At 38.9% G+C, this 20,028-nt stretch overlaps 1 protein-coding gene across 4 annotated transcripts in view; it reads right to left on the bottom strand.

The window, feature by feature from the left end:
- LOC128687911 (protein D2-like) overlaps positions 1-10,878 on the bottom strand; it is an 80,868-nt gene extending 69,990 nt beyond the window's left edge. The window contains exons 1-3 of one of the 4 annotated variants that reach the window (XM_053775502.2): positions 10,784-10,878; positions 9,509-9,575; positions 2,410-2,533 (exon numbers count right to left, since the gene is read on the bottom strand). In XM_053775502.2, coding sequence (XP_053631477.2) covers positions 2,410-2,533; positions 9,509-9,568 — 184 coding nt within the window. In that variant the 5' untranslated portion in view covers positions 9,569-9,575; positions 10,784-10,878. Of the gene's footprint in view, positions 1-2,409; positions 2,534-9,508; positions 9,585-10,687 lie in introns of all 4 variants that reach the window. The other 3 variants (XM_053775504.2, XM_053775503.2, XM_053775505.2) reach the window with 3 other exon arrangements.
- Positions 10,879-20,028: the final 9,150 nt, after the last annotated feature.

The following is a 20,028-nucleotide window of genomic DNA, read 5'->3' as shown; positions in this document are numbered from 1 at the left end:
CATGCACATATAACAGATAAAATAAAAAGACATGGAATGACTATAGCAGCTTATATATCAAAAGTGATTGTTAAAAATGGTAACTCTGAAGTGGATAATATGAAACATCTTTTAATGTTATGGACTGAAGACTGCAGCCAGAAAAGAATTCCATTAAGTCAGATGATTCAAGCTAAAGCAACAAGTCTATTCAATAATAATAAAAAAATAATGAAGGAAGAGGAAAGTCTATGGCAATTCAAGCTGGTTTTACAACTTTAAAAAGTGTATGGGACTCCATAATGTTCAAATTACTGGGCAAAGTGCCAGTGCAGACAATGAGGTAGCGGCAAGATTTCCTAATGATCTAAAAAAAAATTTTTTTTCAAGAAAATGACTACAAAGACTAGCAAATTAATTTTTAAGGTAGATGAAATGGGTTTGCCTTGGAAGAAGATGCCAGCATGAAATGCATCACAGCATTGTTCCATTGATTTTACTAGCTTTGAATCCCATACTGAAATGGTTTAAAAACATTGTGCAGCTTGGAAAGATCATCTCAGATTAGAAGCTTTAGATAGTGAAAATGTGTGTCAATGCATTGACTCGCATTCCGATGACCTAGATGATGCAACACTTGTGGAAATGGATCAGCAACGTTTATACAAAGAAAGAGGAAAAATCAAGAAAATGCTGTGCCCATGAAAAAATTTACATAATGAACACTGATCCAAACACTGAACGAGGCATTAGAGTTAGGCAGGAGTTACAAAATATTTGATGCTATAAATACAGTGGACCCCCAGTTTACGATCAGCTCCCAATGTGACCAATTATGTAAGTGTATTTATGTAAGTGCGTTTGTATGTGTATGTTTGGGGGTCTGAAATGGACTAATCTAATTCACAATATTCCTTATGGGAACAAATTCAGTCAGTACTGGCACCTGAACATACTTCTGGAATGAAATAATATCGTAAACCGGGGGTTCACTGTACAGTATATGTATGCTGATAAGAAGAAAAAACTGTGCAAACTATTTTGTTCAACTATTTTTCAAAATAAAAATTATCTTTTTCTTTACCGTATATATGGTACACTTTCTTTACAATAAAAATCTTTAGTACAACTATTTTTTTTTTAACCCCTAAACAATCCAAATGTATATACACGTTCTTACGCGTAGCACCCGAAACGTACATATGTTTTAATTTTCCCGCCTCCAAATTTGGCACGATTGCCCTGAGATGCCTGGTCAGCACTGAATGGGCCTAAACACTTGGTATGCACCATATTAAAAAATCTGGGACCACTTAGTACCTTGTGGGAGCGCCAGTTAAATTGAGCGCCAGCTAGAGCAAACAGTGCGGTAAACACCAAAGATTCACTGATGTAATGTCATATTAAACATGTCGGCCATATCACACTGAGGCAAGGTGACCCAAAAAAGAAAAACCACTTTCACCAGCATTCACACAATATCACTCTTTGCAGAGGTTCCCAGATATGACAGTTTAGATGTCATTCCAAACTGCCAATATCCTAAACCCTTCCTTAAAAGTACAGGCACTGTACTTCCCACCTCCTTGAAGAGATTCAGGGAAACTGGTTAACTAGTTTCCCTGAATCTCTTCATAAAATATTACCCTGCTCACCCTCCAACAGCTCGTCAGCAACCCCCCCCCCCCCAAAAAAAAAAAATAAAATAAAACTTCTCCATTCACTCCTATCTAACATGCTCACATGTGTAATTTCTTTATTTGCAAGTGTGAGCAAGAGTTTTGTGTACATTGCTTTGTACTAAGCAAACAGCTAGATATTTCTGCAGTCTGATGCATTTAGTCGTATCAACGAAACACATTACATTAAAATGCATTGCAGTGTAATACCTTGATCAGTACAGTATGCATAGTATGATATTTTTGACACACATCAACTGTACTATCCTGATTTTGCATTTTAATATTCCCCATCCTTCAGTAATACTTCCCCAAACAGTTGTCCTGGTGAATATTTTAACTGTACTACGAGTGTAAGGTTTTGTGATCAAGATCCGAGTAATAAATTTACATTTCACCCCTCTAGTTGTATGTAAATATACAATCTTTAGCTCCTTTTCTTTACCCCTTACTAATATTCCTTTTTTTATGTATTCCTGTATAGCATCCCCACCCTATTTATCTCGGCAATACCTAGTTAGAATGAAAGGGAGCTTGTCCCATATGTAATTAGGTACCCTGCAGAGTATTCAGGTGGGGGTGATATTGGTTTGTCAGGAAGTATAGTAGCCAATGAAACTGTAGGAATGAATGTATACAATTTGCTCTGAAGCATACTGTATTAACAGCTACCTTTTTATTATTACAAAATACTGTACTGTATTATCAATGATGAATTCAGTATCAAGATACTTGGCCTAACAGAGCTCACCTGTCATGCAAAGTGTATATAATGTGTCATCTTCAAGAGGCCATGACAGGTGGGTGGGTGGATACTTAGTCTGAGTTGGTGTCAATACTGTCCCATTTTTTACCTCTATTTCTCCAAATTTTACCTGTAAAATTGAGCCATATTAAAATTATGAAATGGTACCACCAAATTCACACACTGAGTCTTTCTATAAACATAATTTACTCTTCACAATGAAATTCATCTATCCTGTATATCAATCTAGCATTCATATTTTCTTGTGAATTAAAGACAAGTATGAATAGAGTAAGATTTTATTGTGGCAGTATTTTGCTCTAGAGCTTTAAGTCAAATTATACAAATTTGCTCTTAACATTTGCTCATTTGAAAAAATGAGGATGGATATATTAATGAATATTAGAAATGAATATTGACTACCACTATATACGTACTATACTACTACACTGTCTTTCCAATTATTAGTCTTTTCTGTACAAGTGTGTGCATTACTGACAATTCATGGCACACCAGTAACTAATTACTTTTGTATCAGTATTAACACCCTATATGGGTACTCATTTTAACCATCTTAAGGTTTGCTTCATGCAAGATTGTAGATTATAAACCAGTGCTACACACCAGTATCAACTGCTCTGTTGCAATACCTTGTACTGGGTTTTGTATCAAGTGTTTCTTGTCATTGATGAAATTTGTTCCTAAATAAAAAATAAAACTGGTTCTATTGTGTGGTTTACCAGGCATTATGTCTGGGTGCATGGAACATGATTTAGATATAGATAGATCAATTTATATTGATACTGCTATATTTATACAGATAATGTAGGTACATAGAAATGAGAGTAAAATGGTAGGCACAAAAAGCCACTAATTATGCAATGCATTTTGGGCAACTAATCATAAGGTTTACAAACTACTTAAGAACTAGAGATACTATTATTAAGGACTTCTTGTGAAATTAAATACAATCATGCATTCAACAAGAAAGGTAGCTAATGACAAAGTGGTCAATTACAAAACATTCACATATATAAACCAGTTCAATTACGGGAAGTTACTTAAATTACAATACAAATCTAATGGGACAATATATGTTACCAGTTATATATGGGAGTTGAAGGAAGGATGAAAGAGCACACGCTATGCAAAAACTCAATGCACATAAAAGGCCCTAAAATCTGGAATTCATTACCTGTAAATATAAAAGAAACACTACCTGTTTATAAATTCAAGTCTCTTCTCAAAGTTCACTTACTCACTCAAAACCAAATAAATACTGAATAAATGAACCATATAAATTGTATATCCTAAATGTTACTTACAATTATATCACACAAATGTTAAACCTAACTTTGTTATTTTTTTAAATACACTACCTAACAGAATACTCCATTCTACTGAATGAACAGTAATGCATGCAACCATTGGACCTGTCTTTGTAATACTCATTTGTATTTTATAGTTATCTGTTTACAATAATGTCTTATCACTGATTTCATCATTGCTTAGTTAATCTTAAGTTAATTTTAAGCCAGCCCGTAATGATATGCATATAAGTGGCTTTGGCATGCTGCTCTTACCTGTATTTTTTGTACTTCTGTTTGTATGCTAAATTTCTAAATAAAATAAAAAAATAAAATAAAAAGTCAATGAGCAAAGGTACTGTTTGACTAGTGAACTGCTGTCTAGATTACATTAAGAACCCCAATGAAAATAAGTCAGACTTTTTTGAGTTATCCTAGCTTCTCTACACATGCTGCTATGTATGATAATCTATGTAACTGTATTTGAGTATACCTGAATAAACTCACTTAAAATTATACAATTTTTTTTTTTTTTTTTTTTTTGGGGGGGGGGGGGGAGAGGGGTATAAAAAGTGTGATGCAAATAATAGAGGAGAGAATTGTTGAGATAGTCTGGCAATGCAGAAAGAAAATCCAGTTTAACCTTCTGACTATTTTGACCGTATATATACATCTCACGAGCCAGTGTTTCGGACATATATACACTCGATAATTTTAGCGGCTTCAAATCAAGCAGGAGAAAGCTGGTAGGCCCACATGGAATGGGTCTGTGTTCAGTGTGCACTGTATAAAAAAATCTTGCAGCACGCAGTGCATAATGAGAAAAAAAACTCCGTGTTTTTGGATTAAAATGCTGACTGAGGTGTATTATGGTTGCATTCTCATTTTCTTGGTCTCATTTGATAGAATGGAAAACATATTACAGAAAGAGATGATTTTGATTAGTTTCACGATGAAAACGACCTTGAAATTGAGCTCAAAGTAGCGGAAATGTTTGATTTTTACCAATGTACAAGAGTAAGCAAATCACACCACACGTCCAATACACGTCAACTGGGGAGTAATATTCTTTCACTAGTGCACTGATATTATTTATACCATTTTTACAATAATGCAGTAGTCTGCATAAAAGTAAATTTTCTATTTTGTGTGAATAAAAAATCAAAATAGAAAGCAAGAGTAATACACGAGGGGCCTGGAGACGTGACTAATGAACAGAGGGTATGTTATTTTAGTGCCAAGAATGTCTGCATTGTTTATTCTGGACCCTATTTTGAAATTGCCATCTTTTTTAATTTGCATTAAATTCATCAAACTGCCAATTTCTGACCACTTTATTGGGTGGTTGAAATTGGTAAATAGGCAGTTTCTTGTACTCAATTGATAGAAAAAATGGAGTTCTAGAGCAATAGCTATGAGTTTGGTCGACGGGAACAATGGAATTGGCCAAAAATAGGGCTCAAAGTTGGCGAAATCACTGATGCGTACATATCGCCAAGATCGCTAACTTCGTGGGAGCACAAGTCCGTAAGTTTAAAATCAAATTTCGTACTTCTGGTGTCATTACCATCAGGAAAAGATTATCATTTCATAAGAAAAAGAGTAAGGTTATGAGGATAACAAAAAGATTAGGTGATGAAAGATTGGATATCAGATTGGAGGGAGAGAGTATGGAGGAGGTGAATGTATTCAGATATTTGGGAGTGGATGTGTCAGTGGATGGGTCTATGAAAGATGAGGTGAATCATAGAATTGATGAGGGGAAAAGGGTGAGTGGTGCACTTAGGAGTCTGTGGAGACAAAGAACTTTGTCCTTGGAGGCAAAGAGGGGAATGTATGAGAGTATAGTTTTACCAACGCTCTTATATGGGTGTGAAGCATGGGTGATGAATGTTGCAGCGAGGAGAAGGCTGGAGGCAGTGGAGATGTCATGTCTGAGAGCAATGTGTGGTGTGAATATAATGCAGAGAATTCGTAGTTTGGAAGTTAGGAGGAGGTGCGAGATTACCAAAACTGTTGTCCAGAGGGCTGAGGAAGGGTTGTTGAGGTGGTTCGGACATGTGGAGAGAATGGAGCGAAACAGAATAACTTCAAGAGTGTATCAGTCTGTAGTGGAAGGGAGGCGGGGTAGGGGTCGGCCTAGGAAAGGTTGGAGGGAGGGGGTAAAGGAAGTTCTGTGTGCGAGGGGCTTGGACTTCCAGCAGGCATGCGTGAGCGTGTTTGATAGGAGTGAATGGAGACAAATGGTTTTTAATACTTGACGTGCTGTTGGAGTGTGAGCAAAGTAACATTTATGAAGGGGTTCAGGGAAACCGGCAGGCCGGACTTGAGTCCTGGAGATGGGAAGTGCAGTGCCTGCACTCTGAAGGAGGGGTGTTAATGTTGCAGTTTAAAAACTGTAGTGTAAAGCACCCTTCTGGCAAGACAGTGATGGAGTGAATGATGGTGAAAGTTTTTCTTTTTTGGGCCACCCTGCCTTGGTGGGAATCGGCCAGAGTGATAAAAAAAAAAAAAATATTTTCCAAAAATTCTTCAACACCAGGAGACACTTCAGGATTTGGGGTTGCAACAGTCAAAGGGTTAAAAATATAGCTGGGGATTGCAGGCGAACCTCCAAGAAGTGTTAGATGGAGGGTGCAATCACACTAGCCAACAAAACTTTACTTTTTATCCAACTTAGAAAAATTGGTTATTTTAGGCTAACTTTGATGCCCTGGTCACAAATCTGGGATTTAGTCCATCACAGGGTTTTTTTTAAATTTTGTGATCAATATTTTGAAGATTTAAGGATGAAGATTCATATATGTTACCTAACAATGTTAATACATGTATATTATGCACAGATAAACCATACCCCGGCTGGGATTGAACCCGAGGTCAGAGTGTCTCAAAACTCCAGCCCGTCGCGTTAGCCACTCCAGCTAACGTGACAGGATGGAGTTTTGAGACTCTCTGACCGCGGGTTCAATCCCGGCCGGGGTATGGTTTGTTTGCAATCGTGTCATTACGATTTTGTGAGTCATGCATAGATATATGTGGCACATGCAATGGTAAAAAAAAAGCTAATAATTCTTAAACTCAAAATTTATTTGTAAAACAAAAAAAAAAAATCCATGTGCACACAGTTTACATCACAGTTTAACGGGTTTTTCATTTGTGACCTGTATCTCTTTCCTGGACCAGTATCCAATAGTAATCAGCCATTAAATTAATCAAGGTTTCCTTGATCTCTCTTTGCCATGATGGTTATTTATTTATTTATTTTTTAGTTACACACTGGCCATTTCCTCACCAACGTAGGGTGGCCCGAGAAAGAAAAACTTTCACCATCATTCACTCCATCACTGTCTTGCCAGAGGCATGCTTGCCCTACAGTTATAAAACTGCAACATTAACACCCCTCCTTCAGAGATTTCACCAAAACATAACCATCATCCTCTGAAGGATGATGGGTGTCTTGGTGAAATCTTTCACCCTGGGGTTCAATTTCACAGACTAAATGTTGGAGTAAAGTTCAGATCTGAATTCAGTATCCCAAAATTAGTTAGAAATGTACATTTTTAAATGAGCCAAAATGATTGTATGCCAGTGTAATGTAGCATAAGAGATTAAGCATCCAGCATCTGTGTAATCATAGTAATATTTAAAAAAAGGATTTAGAGAAACTAGCTAAATAAGACTGAATTTTGGAGGAGGAAAAGAAGAATGAGCAAACTTTTAAAGTCAAACAGGGTTGCTGAAAAATGGTGGGTCATTCCTACAACAATATCCGTGCCTTTCAGGAAAGAAAGCAAATGGTGATTTTTTTTCTTCTTTTTCTTGCACTACCTTTGTGGGAAGTGATTATTTAAATACAGTGGTGAATTGCCCCAGAGTAAGTACGTAAAGATTTCATACTCAGGGTTTCCGTGGTTCCACTGCATTTTACACATGGCTCGAGTCAATAATATAATAATATCCATTTACTACATGTACAAGGTATACAAACCATAGCTGACATCAATGACATTCTACTACATATATAGAAAGCCGTTTGTTATGCTGAGCATTCTGGGCAAATTAGGTCAGTTTTGTCCCAGGATGCAACCCACACCAGTCAACTAACACCCAAGTACCCATTTTACTGATGGTGAACATAGACAACCAGTGTAAGGAAACACTTCTAATGTTCCCACTCCTTCGCTGGGAATGTAACCTGGACCCTCACCATGTGAAGCGAGAGCGTTTGCCACCAGGCCACAGGGCACTGTGGGTACATACGAACATTAAGAAGGAACACTGCAGCAGGCCTATTGGCCCATACAAGGCAGGTCCAAGTCACCTACCAGCCTGAGCCACTAACCCAAGCTAGCCAGGTCCAGATCATATCCACTTAACCCTTTGAGGGTTTTCGTCGTACTAGTACGTTTTACGCGTAGGGGTTTTTGACGTACTAGTACTCATAAATTCTAGCGGCCTCAAATCTAGTGGGAGAAAGCTGGTAGGCCTTCATATGAAAGAATGGGTCTATGTGGTCAGTGTGCACAGTCTAAAAAAAATCCTGCAGCACACAGTGCATAATGAGAAAAAAAAAACTTTGACCATTTTTTTTTAATAAATCAGCGACTTTGCAGTGTATTTTCGTATGGTATTTATTGTTGTATTCTAGTTTTCTTGGTCTCATTTTATAGAATGGAAGACATATTACAGAAATTGAGATGATTTTGACTGGTTTTACAAAGAAAGGTGCCTTGAAATTGAGCTCAAATTAGCAGAAATGTTCGATTTTTACCAAACTTCAAAAGTAAACAAATCGTGCCAAGCGTGCAATACAAGTCAACTGGTGAGTCTAATATTCTTTCACGAGTGCACCAATAATATTTATACCATTTTTTACACTAATGCAGTAGTCTGCATAACAGTAAATCTTATATTTTTTGTGAAAATAAAAATTCAAAGTGGAAAGCAAAAGAATATAAGAGGGGACTTGAGACATGACTAATGACTAGAGGAAATGTCATTTTAGTGCCAGGAATGTCTTGTTTATTCTGGACCCTATTCCGAAATTGGCATCTTTTGAAATTTGTGTGAAATTGGCAAAATTGCTAAATTCTGACCACTGTACTGGATAGTTGAATTTCATAAATGAGTGGTTTCTTGCATCCATTCGATAGAAAAAAATGGAGTTCTAGCGAAATATTCATGTTTTTTGTCGACTAGTACAGTGAAATTGGCCGAAAATGGGGCTCAAAGTGGGCAAAATCGCCGATGCGTAAACATCGCCGAGACCGCTAACTTTGCGAGAGCATAATTCCGTAAGTTTTCTATCAAATTTCAAACTTTTGGTGTCTTTATGATCGGGAAAAGATTCTCTATCTTTTCATAAGAGAAAATAATTTTTTTTTTTTTTTTAAATTTGGCCGACCCTGAGAACGAGTTTCGGAGAGGGCCTGTCGACCCTCAAAGGGTTAAGGCAGAAGCACTGCATCAGACCCATTAGCACAAGGTAGCTAGGTCGAACTCTCACGCACACCCACTCATGTATATCTTATTTTTAAAACTACACAATGTTTTAGCTTCAATGACTGGAGCTTGTTCCACTCATCCACAACTATTACCAAATCAGTGCTTCCCTATATTTTTCCTGAAGCTAAAAAAAAAAAAAAAAAAAAAAATTAAAATAAAATAAAATAAATAATTTTTTTTTTTTTCAGTAACCATATCTAATACAAACTGTTTTCTTGGATTGAAAACACTAAAATGCAGAACCCACAAAATAAATCATTGCAAAGATACAAGATAACAGAGGTTATATTTACCACCACTGTAGCTGGAGGTGCAGCATCAATAACATCTGGAACCACCTTCTGTTCATCCATAATGCAACTGAAAAAGCTGAATAATTAATGTTCAATTTAAAAAAGATGTTTCAGAATGCCATTCATATGTTGCTAGTACATTACACACCCAAAAAATGCTTTACATAATAAAAAAAAATCAAATCCAGGATAGTAGTGGTTAACTTCCCAAGTGGTTACTCACCCAACCTTTTTTTTTTTAACAAAAAAAAAAAAAGTGGGGGGGGGGGGGAGGTTGTTACATATGGAAATGGCAAACTACCAAACCTAACGAAACCCAAGATAACAGATTCCACTACGGGCGTTTGTTTACGTCCGCTGCGTCTTTGTTTATGTTGCCGAGTTTTCTTTTTTTTTTTAGCGATCTTGAAAAAAAAAATCCAAAATAATCGTTTATTCCGTGAATGGGAAATGACGCATATCTACCGATGACAGTAGTTATGTTACATTAGTTTTTTTTTTTTAATTTGCACAATATTCAGTACTCTCAACTGTAAAACCCCCTCAAGGAAGGTTCCTTGATGTTGGTGAGGGGCTCTTGATTTAGGGAATTGGATCTGTGCTCCAGTTCCCCGAATTAAGCCTGAATGCCTTCCACATCCCCCCCCCACGTGCTGTATAATCCTATGGGTTTAGCGCTTCCCCCTTGATTATAATAATAATAATCAACTGTAAAACTTATTACCCAATTTAAACTGTAATGGCTGAAATCCGCCAAGGAGCAATCGTTTATTAATCACCCTGATTTCTGCTAGTATTATTATTATAATCAAGGGGGAAGCGCTAAACCCGGAGGATTATACAGCGCCTGAGGGGGGGGATGTGGAAGGCATTCAGGCTTAATTCGGGGAACTGGAGCACAGATCCAATTCCCTAAATCAAGAGCCCCTCACCAACATCAAGGAACCTTCCTTGAGGGGCACTTCTCGGAAAACTTGTCCACTATGACCCCTCAAGAGCTGCCTCAAAACTAGCGATGGGCTCTTGATCCCAAGAATTAGACCCATCTTCGTCTCTGAACTAACCTGACTGCCTCCCAGTTCCCCAGACCATTAACCCTTATGGGTTTAACTCTTCTTCACAATAATAATATTCTACACAGCCAGAACGCTATTCCCACAGAAACTTTTGTTTCTTAACTATTGTGATCCTGACGGTATTCCTGTGACACTGTCAATACTATGTCCTCTTCAGTACTCAATGTTTCGTAAGCAAAATTTTTAATTTGTAGGATACTCGAGGTGAAGCTTCCAGAAGGCGAGAGAAGCAGCAGAAATGCACAGTGTTAACGTGACAGCAGCTGGAGCAGCACTGACACAGCACCACCACCAAGGTTCATATATCTCAGATGAAAAGTAGCGCAAGTAGCACCAAAGTAGCACAACTGCTGAATAATAATAATAATAATAATAATAATAATAATAATAATAATAATAATAATAATAATAATATCTTTATTTACTACAAGTACATGTACAAGGTATACAGACCATAGCTGACATCAGTGACATACTACTATATAGAAAGCCGCTTGTTATGCTGAAAATTTCGGGCAAATTAGGTCAGTTTTGTCCCAGGATGCGACCCACACCAGTCCACTAACACCCAGGTACCTAATTTACTGATGATTGAACACAGACAACCAGTGTAAGGAAAAACCTCCAGTGTTTCTACCCTCTCTAGGAATCGAACCTAGACCCTCGCTGTGTGAAGCGAGAGTTTCAGCCACCAGGCCACAGGGCACAGTAAATAAGTAAATAATTTACACATACGTTAAACTATGTATGATAATTGTACTGATGTGTACCTGTACCTAAATAAATTTATTTACTTACTAGTGTTCTGATTCTCTTTGCATAGTGAGACAATTGACAGGTGTAATGTTTGTCAGGAAACAGGACAAGTGTTTCCTGATGCGGGTCTTAGTTATATGATGACCCACAGCTGGAGCTTTTGGTCATCTGACCGAGGCCTTCCACTGGCTTACCACTCCGCCCCTTTCAAATTATAATTGATTATAACCATTTAGAGTGTTATCAAATGAGACGTTTAGTGACATATATACAAAGTTTTTTCTTCTATCTTGAAGCCTTCTTTAAACATATAAGTTTTCGAGTATATTTTCTTCCTCATCGGCCACGGGGGCCAAGGGGGCGTTGACCCCCAGAACTATCTCCAGGTATACTGAAGAATCATGGATATGGACATATTTGGTTCAAAATGGCTGTTAAGAGCTGTAGACCCAGACTATTTATAAATTTACTTTCCGTTAAAGTAACTCTTGAAAAGAGTTACTTTCAATACAGAATCTGCCAAGACTTTCACATGATATCTAAACTACTATTTTTACGGTTTTTGTCCAAAATGATGAAGCGGCTATTGTTATCTTGCCTTCAAAATTATGTTTTATCTTAATCAGTATTTAGGACACGATGCCACTGACTTAATTCCAGTTATTGTAAAATGATCCCATAGATAAGAATTAAGCTATATAGTAAAAAAAATAGTCTTAAGTTTTGCTCAAAATAGTGTGCATCCCATGGGCTGACTATTATATATTTTATGTATACAGTAATTTGAGATAAAAGATATCTCAGTCTCTCAAATCTAATAGAAGATAATTAGAGAATACAGTTAGTGTGGTATAAGTTATAATGTTAACTTAGGAGTATATCTGCTCAGTAAGTTTATTTTGGTACAGGTACACATAAGTACAGTTATATATAGTAATATATGTGTAAATTACCTAGTATGTATAACCCAAATGATTTATTTCCATTGGGATCCTTGTTCGTGTATTCATGCGCTAATATCAGAGGGCAAAAGTAGCGCAATTATTTCAAAAGTAGCCCAAATGTGTTTTCAATTAATCCAAAATGTCGCAAGTAGCACATGACAATATGTAGCAACGAAGGACCAACCAACCAGGCCAGGAGCTGTGACGCGAGGCCAGGAGCTGTGAATCGACCCCTGCTACCACAACTAGGTGAGTACAGTAGCCTAATTCGCTACTTGTAGCTCAGACTGGCAACACTGATACACTAGGTCTCAGCACCTAGCAACCAAACCTTAAGTAAGTAAGTAAGTAAATTTATTCAGGTATACACAATACAGTTACATAGAATTATCATACATAGCAGCATATGTGTAGAGAACCTAGGATAACCCAAAAAAGTCAGACAGAGTGACTTATTTCCATTGGGGTCCTTTTACCTTATTATTATAATATAAAGGTTATAATATTTTCTTATTATTCTACAATGAAGATAACATCTTATTATCATACTAAAAAGACTATCTACTACGCGAGGGTCATTAAGACTATCTACAATACGAGGGTCATTACTAGGGATAAGGTAAAATTTACACGTATTTTAGCTAAAAAATAGAAAATCATTCCCCTCCCTTTCTGTTGCTTCATTCATCAGACACTTTTTGGCAGTCTTCTTGAACTGGTTCAAGCTATGACTGGCCTTGACATTTGTGGGTAGTCTGTTCCATTCCTTTATTGCTGTACATAACACATGTAAAATTAGGAGACATTAATGTCATACATAAGCCTTTGGTCATGCAGACCATTTTGAACCGACAAAAAATGGAGCTTAAAAATTTTTGACTGTCCGAGATACCACTTAGTCTAGGAGTAAAACTAATAAACACAGACAATATATAAATATAATATAAATATATATATATATATATATATATATATATATATATATATATATATATATATATATATATATATATATATATATATAGTGTGTACTCACCTATTTGTACTCACCTATTTGTGGTTGCAGGGGTCGAGTCACAGCTCCTGGCCCCGCCTCTTCGCTGATTGCTACTAGGTCCTCTCTCTCCCTGCCCCATGAGCTCTATCATACCTCGCCTTAAAACTATGTATGGTTCCTGCCTCCACCACATCACTTTCTAGGCTATTCCATGGCCTGACTACTCTATGACTGAAGAAATACTTCCTAACATCCCTTTCATTCATCTGAGTCTTCAACTTCCAATTGTGACCTCTTGTGTCTGTGTCCCATCTCTGGAACATCCCGTCTTTGTCCACCTCGTCTATTCCGCGCAGTATTTTATATGTCGTTATCATGTCTCCCCTGACCCTCCTGGCCTCCAGTGTCGTCAGGCCGATTTCCCTCAACCTTTCTTCATAGGACAATCCCCGTAGCTCTGGGACTAGTCTTGTTGCAAACCTTTGCACTTTCTCTAATTTCTTGACGTGCTTGACTAGGTGTGGATTCCAAACTGGTGCTGCATACTCCAGTATGGGCCTGACGTAGATGGTATACAGAGTCTTAAACGAATCCTTACTGAGGTATCGGAACGCTATCCGTAGGTTTGCCAGGCGCCCGTATGCTGCAGCAGTTATCTGATTGATGTGCGCCTCAGGAGATATGCTCGGTGTTATACTCACCCCCAGATCTTTTTCCTTGAGTGAGGTTTGCAGTCTTTGGCCATCTAAACCATATTGTGTCTGCGGTCTTCTTTGCCCTTCCCCAATCTTCATGACTTTGCATTTGGCAGGGTTAAATTCAAGGAGCCAGTTGCTGGACCAGGCTTGTAGCCTGTCCAGGTCTCTTTGTAGTCCTGCCTGATCCTCGTCCGATTCGATTCTTCTCATTAACTTCACATCATCTGCAAACAAGGACACTTCTGAGTCTATCCCTTCCGTTATGTCGTTCACGTATACCAAGAACAGCACAGGTCCTAGGACTGACCCCTGTGGAACACCGCTTGTCACAGGCGCCCACTCTGACACCTCGTCGCGTACCATGACTCGTTGTTGCCTCCCTGTCAGATATTCTCTGACCCATTGCAGTGCCTTTCCTGTTATGTGTGCCTGGTCCTCTAGCTTTTGCAGTAACCTCTTGTGAGGAACTGTGTCGAAGGCCTTCTTGCAGTCCAAAAATACGCAGTCGATCCACCCCTCTCTCTCTTGTCTTACTTCTGTCACCTTGTCATAAAACTCTCGTAGGTTTGTGACACAGGATTTTCCTTCCCTGAAACCGTGCTGGTTGTCAATTATACACTTGTTTCTTTCCAGGTGCCCCACCACTCTCCTCCTGATGATCTTCTCCATGACCTTGCATACTATACACGTTAGTGATACAGGTCTGTAGTTTAGTGCCTCATGTCTGTCTCCCTTTTTAAAAATTGGGACTACATTTGCCATTTTCCATACCTCAGGGAGTTGCCCAGTTTCAAATGATGTGTTGGAGATCTTTGTTAATGGCTCACACAATATCTCTGCTCCCTCTTTAAGGACCCATGGAGAGATGTTGTCTGGTCCCACCGCCTTTGAGGTGTCAAGTTCGCATAGCAGCTTCTTCACCTCCTCCTTGGTTATATGTACCTCATCCAGCACTTGCTGGTGTGCCCCCCTGTTCTGATTTCTTGGAGTCCTACTGGTTTCCACTGTAAATACCTCTTTAAATCTTGTATTGAGCTCCTGACATACCTCTCGGTCGTTTCTTGTGAATTCCCCATCACCCTTCCTCAGTCTGATTACCTGGTCCTTGACTGTTGTTTTCCTCCTGATGTGGCTGTACAACAGCTTCGGGTCAGTCTTTACTTTTGATGCTATGTCATTTTCATATTGTCTCTGAGCCTCCCTTCTTATCTGTGCATATTCGTTTCTGGCTCTTCGGCTGATTTCTTTATTTTCCTGAGTTCTCTGTCTTCTGTACCTTTTCCATTCTCTAGTACACCTAGTTTTTGCCTCCCTACACCTTTGGGTGAACCAAGGACTCGTTCTGTTCTTCCCATTATTTCTGTTTCCCTTGGGAACAAACCTCTCCTCTGCCTCCTTGCATTTTGTTGCTACATAGTCCATCATTTCTTGTACTGGTTTTCCTGTCAGTTCCCTCTCCCACTGAATGTCTTGAAGGAAGTTCCTCATGCCTGAGTAGTTCCCCCTTTTGTAGTTTGGTTTTTCCCAGCCTATTCCTGCTACTCTCTCCACTTGGAGCTCAACTATGTAGTCGAAGCACAGAACCACATGATCACTAGCTCCCAGGGACCTTTCATACACGATACCCTCGATGTCCGAACTACTCATGGTGAATACAAGGTCCAACCTTGCTGGTTCATCCTCTCCTCTCTCTCTGGTAGTGTCTCTAACATGTTGATGCATGAGGTTCTCCAGTACCACATCCATCATCTTGGTTCTCCATGTTTCGGGACCCCCATGGGGCTCCAGGTTTTCCCAGTCAATCTCCTTGTGATTGAAATCACCCATAATTAGTAACTTTGCTCCCCCCATGTGTGCTCTCCTGGCCACCTCGGCTAGTGTGTCGATCATTGCTCTGTTGCTCTCATCGTATTCTTCTCTTGGCCTCCTGCAGTTCTGTGGTGGGTTGTACATTACTGCAATTATCACCTTATGTCCCTCAGACTGGATTGTTCCTACTAAGTAGTCCCTTTCGCCCATGCCATCTATTCCTTCCATTTTCTCAAAACCCCACTGGTTTTTAATGAGCAGTGCAACTCCTCCTCCCCCTCTCCTCCCTCTGTCTTTCCTGAGGATTTGATATCCGGATGGAAAGATTGAATCTGTTATTATTCTGGTGAGTTTTGTTTCTGTGAGTGCTATTATGTCTGGGGATGTCTCTTTGATTCTTTCGTGCCACTCCTCATACTTGTTTGTTATTCCATCTGCATTTGTATACCACACCTTCAACTTCTTTTCTAAGAATGTGGTCTGGGAAGTATATTGGGGTTGGGGAAGTGGGAGACCTGGTAAGGAACTATGGGTTGTTGCTGTGGGGGTGAAGTTTGTAATGTAGTGGGTGGGGGCATTGGATGTGGCATGGGTGTTTTGATTTAGAGTGTTTGGTTGCACTGGGGTTGACCTGGTTGGAAGGCTTCTATAGAAAGTTGTGAGGGAGGCTGTATTTGATCTTCTTCCTGGGTCTGGGATCTCCTGTCTGTCTTCTCCATCCCCTCTCTTTCCTCCTTTCGCCTTTGTACCATCTCTCTCAGTTTCTTCCTTTCTTCTTGTGTTCTGTCGCGGTCGAGATACACCTTCCTGTATGCCGTCATGTCCCTTAATCGTGCTTTCTCCTGCAAGATCCTGGTCCGAATCGCTTCTGCCTTGAAGGTCACTCTCACTGGCCGGGTTCTTTTTTTTACAAACCCCCCTATTCTCCGAAAATTTTCCAGCTGGGTCATATCGTCTTCTCCTATTGCTTTCATGATGCTTTCAATTGCTTTTTTTCCCCTTGTTTTCTTGCTTCATATGTTTCCCCTTCGACTTCCTGGAGCCCATACACAAAGACTGACCTCACCCTTTCATTCTCCCACTGCATATCCCTGTGTATCCCCTCATTTAATTTGGTTTCCTCCACTGCAGCTTTCCTTTCATCAGTTTCACTGGCTAATGTACTTGGGCTCAGTGGCCTGTCATTTTCCCTTCTCGGCTTTCCTTGGGCTCTGTTGTTGTCTGTTAGGGCCTCCACATAAAGCTTAGCTCTTTCATTTGGTTACAGGGGTTGAGTCATAGCTCCTGGCCCCGCCTCTCAAACAGCCTATGGTTGTCTAAAGTATTAGCTCACTGTGTTAAAACCTAGACACTCTATAACAGTGATTCTTTATTGTGTGTTGAGCTGGATGGAAGTAGTTGCACTGTGAATTTTCTTTAGTTATACGAAGAGATTCAAAGATCTTAAAGGTTGCAGCCTGTAAGACAGTAGATGTTTCTATGTGGTTATCCTGTGTCTCCAGGTTCTTCTGTTTTGCAGTGTTGCTAGGTTTAATTCCATTAGCCTCTCCTTGTAGCTTATACCCCGTAGTTCTGGAACTAGCTTCGCTGCATACCTCTGCATTTTCTCCAGTTTCTTAACATGCTTTCCCAGCTGTGGGTTCCATGTCAGTGCTGGATCCACCAAGATAGGCCTATTTTGTATAAAGAACCTCTGTATAAAGAGCCTCTGGCGATATGTTGGACACTCTTAAGTCTTTCTCATTGAGGTCTGTAGCCTCTGTCCTACGAGCCTATACTCCTTGTCCGGTCTTCCACCTTCCACAATCTTCTTAACCTTACTGGGGTTGAATGCCAGCAACCACTTATCTGACCTGTCCTGTAATTTGTCCAAGTCCATTTACAGGTTTTCCACGTCTTCATCAGTTCTACTTTGTTAGTAAGCGGGGATGTGTATGACTCATTCCCATCTGGTATATCATTTACATAAACCAGAAACAGTACTGATCCTAATACCATTCCTTGCGGTGTATATACACACCTCGGCGTATATACACGGAGACACCTCGGAGTATATTCACCGAGAGAAACACATCGTTGTATATACTCAGATAAGGAGAGAGTCGCCTCTGGGTGTATAACTGCATATACATTAAGATACACACACGCTCCTGCCCTCTCCTCACCCCTGCCCTCTTCTTGCCCCTGCTCTCTTCTCACCCCTGCCCTCTTGTTGCCCCTGCTCTCCTCACCCCTGCCCTAACCTCTCCAACATCTCCTCTTATCCCGGAATCACAGGATATATGTATGTCTGTCGGTGTATATAAGCTCCTGAGAGACTAATCCTCATTGCAGTGATTCAAGTGGTTTAGACTGGTGGTGAAAATGTGTCGAGCAGCCTTAATGACCCTCCTGGAGTCCACAGGCTTTAAACCCCATTAACCAAAGAACTCGGGGTAGAACACACAACCTTTGAACCTGAAGCCGAAGATGTGTAAATAAGCGTTCTCTGAGAATTAACATATTTGAGTTTATCAATACTACAACTCGGTAACGCCGTAATCAGATTGGCGGGGGAAAATTAAGAGACAATGTAGATGAAAATAACTTTACTGATGAACTTGTGCCTCGTGCTCTGACATGATGGAAGCTGCAATATTTATGCTTGAAGTAAATATAACATGAATCAACGATGCATCGTAATCAACCTGCAGCATTATAGTGCAACTGTAATCATCAGCATAAAAAATAGTACAAAGAGAATATTTGTGAACATTTGTTGGGTAATGGAGGAAAGACAGGTGTAGAACAAGATCTACAGGTGTAGAACAAAGCTCTACAGGTGTAGAACAAAGCTCTACAGGTGTAGAACAAAGCTCTACATGTGTAGAACAAAGCTCTACAGGTGTAGAACAAAGCTCTACATGTGTAGAACAAAGCTCTACAGGTGTAGAACAAAGCTCTACAGGTGTAGAACAAAGCTCTACAGGTGTAGAACAAAGTTCTGCAGATGTAGAACAAAGTTCTGCAGATGTAGAACAAAGCTCTACAGGTGTAGAACAAAGCTCTACAGGTGTAGAACAAAGCTCTACAGGTGTCAGTGAGACGTCAATTGTCTTATCATTGATTTAATATTCATTATCATTGACTTATTAGATTTAATATTCAGTATCATTGACTTATTAGATTTAATATTCATTATCATTGATTTATCACTGATTTAACATTCATTATCATTGACTTATCACTGATTTAACATTATCACTGACTTATCACTGGCTGAACATTGTATCAGTGACTTGATAAAGTTCAACAGAGAGTGAAGGTGGTCCTGGTAGAGGTGTGTTCTCTACTCTTCTCTTTCCTTCATTAACCTGCTGCTCCCAACATAACATTTATATCCATTTTGCTGAGTAATATATAAAGTTTTTTCTTTTTTTTTCCACATGCAGCAACATTCGTAACAAACACAAATTATCATAAAAGTTAGTCACAAAATTCACCTTTGAGAAGCCCTTCTTGTTCTCTCTTATTTTCTTGCATTAAAAGCTTTTTTTTTTTTTACAAATATAATTTTTAAATAATGTTACGTTTAAATTTAATAATAATGTACACAAATGATCATTGCGACGGAATATGGAAGCAGGTGTGAAATAGGGACCTGGACAGAGCGCCGTAAGTGTAAAAAGAAAAAATGAATTTTGAAAAAAAGGGTAATAATCCGATGGAATGCTGTGTCATGAGGTGGGATGAACATGCCAACATGGCGACTCGTATTGATATCACTTTTATGGTAATTAACAGCAGATGCAGTTATTCAAACGCCTTGTTTGCTTAGGTACACAGCTAGGGGGCCACATGAACACTGATGGTGCTCCAGGTTGGCACTCTACCACCTATTTGAGCAGTTTACACTCTACATTAGTCCAACTCAAGAGTAGCCATGATGATACATGAATAACACTCAAAATTATCCAATTTACGTAAGTAGATTTAATAATTATTCTGCATATTATTTAATATGTTTTGCTAATACAATCTGTAATACAAGTGATTTATATTGTTACATAAAAATTATTATTTATCATTATTCTGGCACATTTTTTTAAAGCTGATTATAATATATACAAATAATAAAACTATCTTAATATATGGTGGACAAGTGTCTTAAGAATTGTGTCCCACTCAGAGTATTGAAATAAATAAGTCTTAATTTTCTGTTGCTTTATATACATTATAACATGCATGAATGTTAATGCTG

Source organism: Cherax quadricarinatus, chromosome 10 (assembly GCF_038502225.1).
Source record: "Cherax quadricarinatus isolate ZL_2023a chromosome 10, ASM3850222v1, whole genome shotgun sequence".
NCBI classification, from domain to species: domain Eukaryota; kingdom Metazoa; phylum Arthropoda; class Malacostraca; order Decapoda; family Parastacidae; genus Cherax; species Cherax quadricarinatus.
Note: the sequence above shows the minus strand (reverse complement) of the source record. Positions and strands in the feature narration are given on the sequence as shown.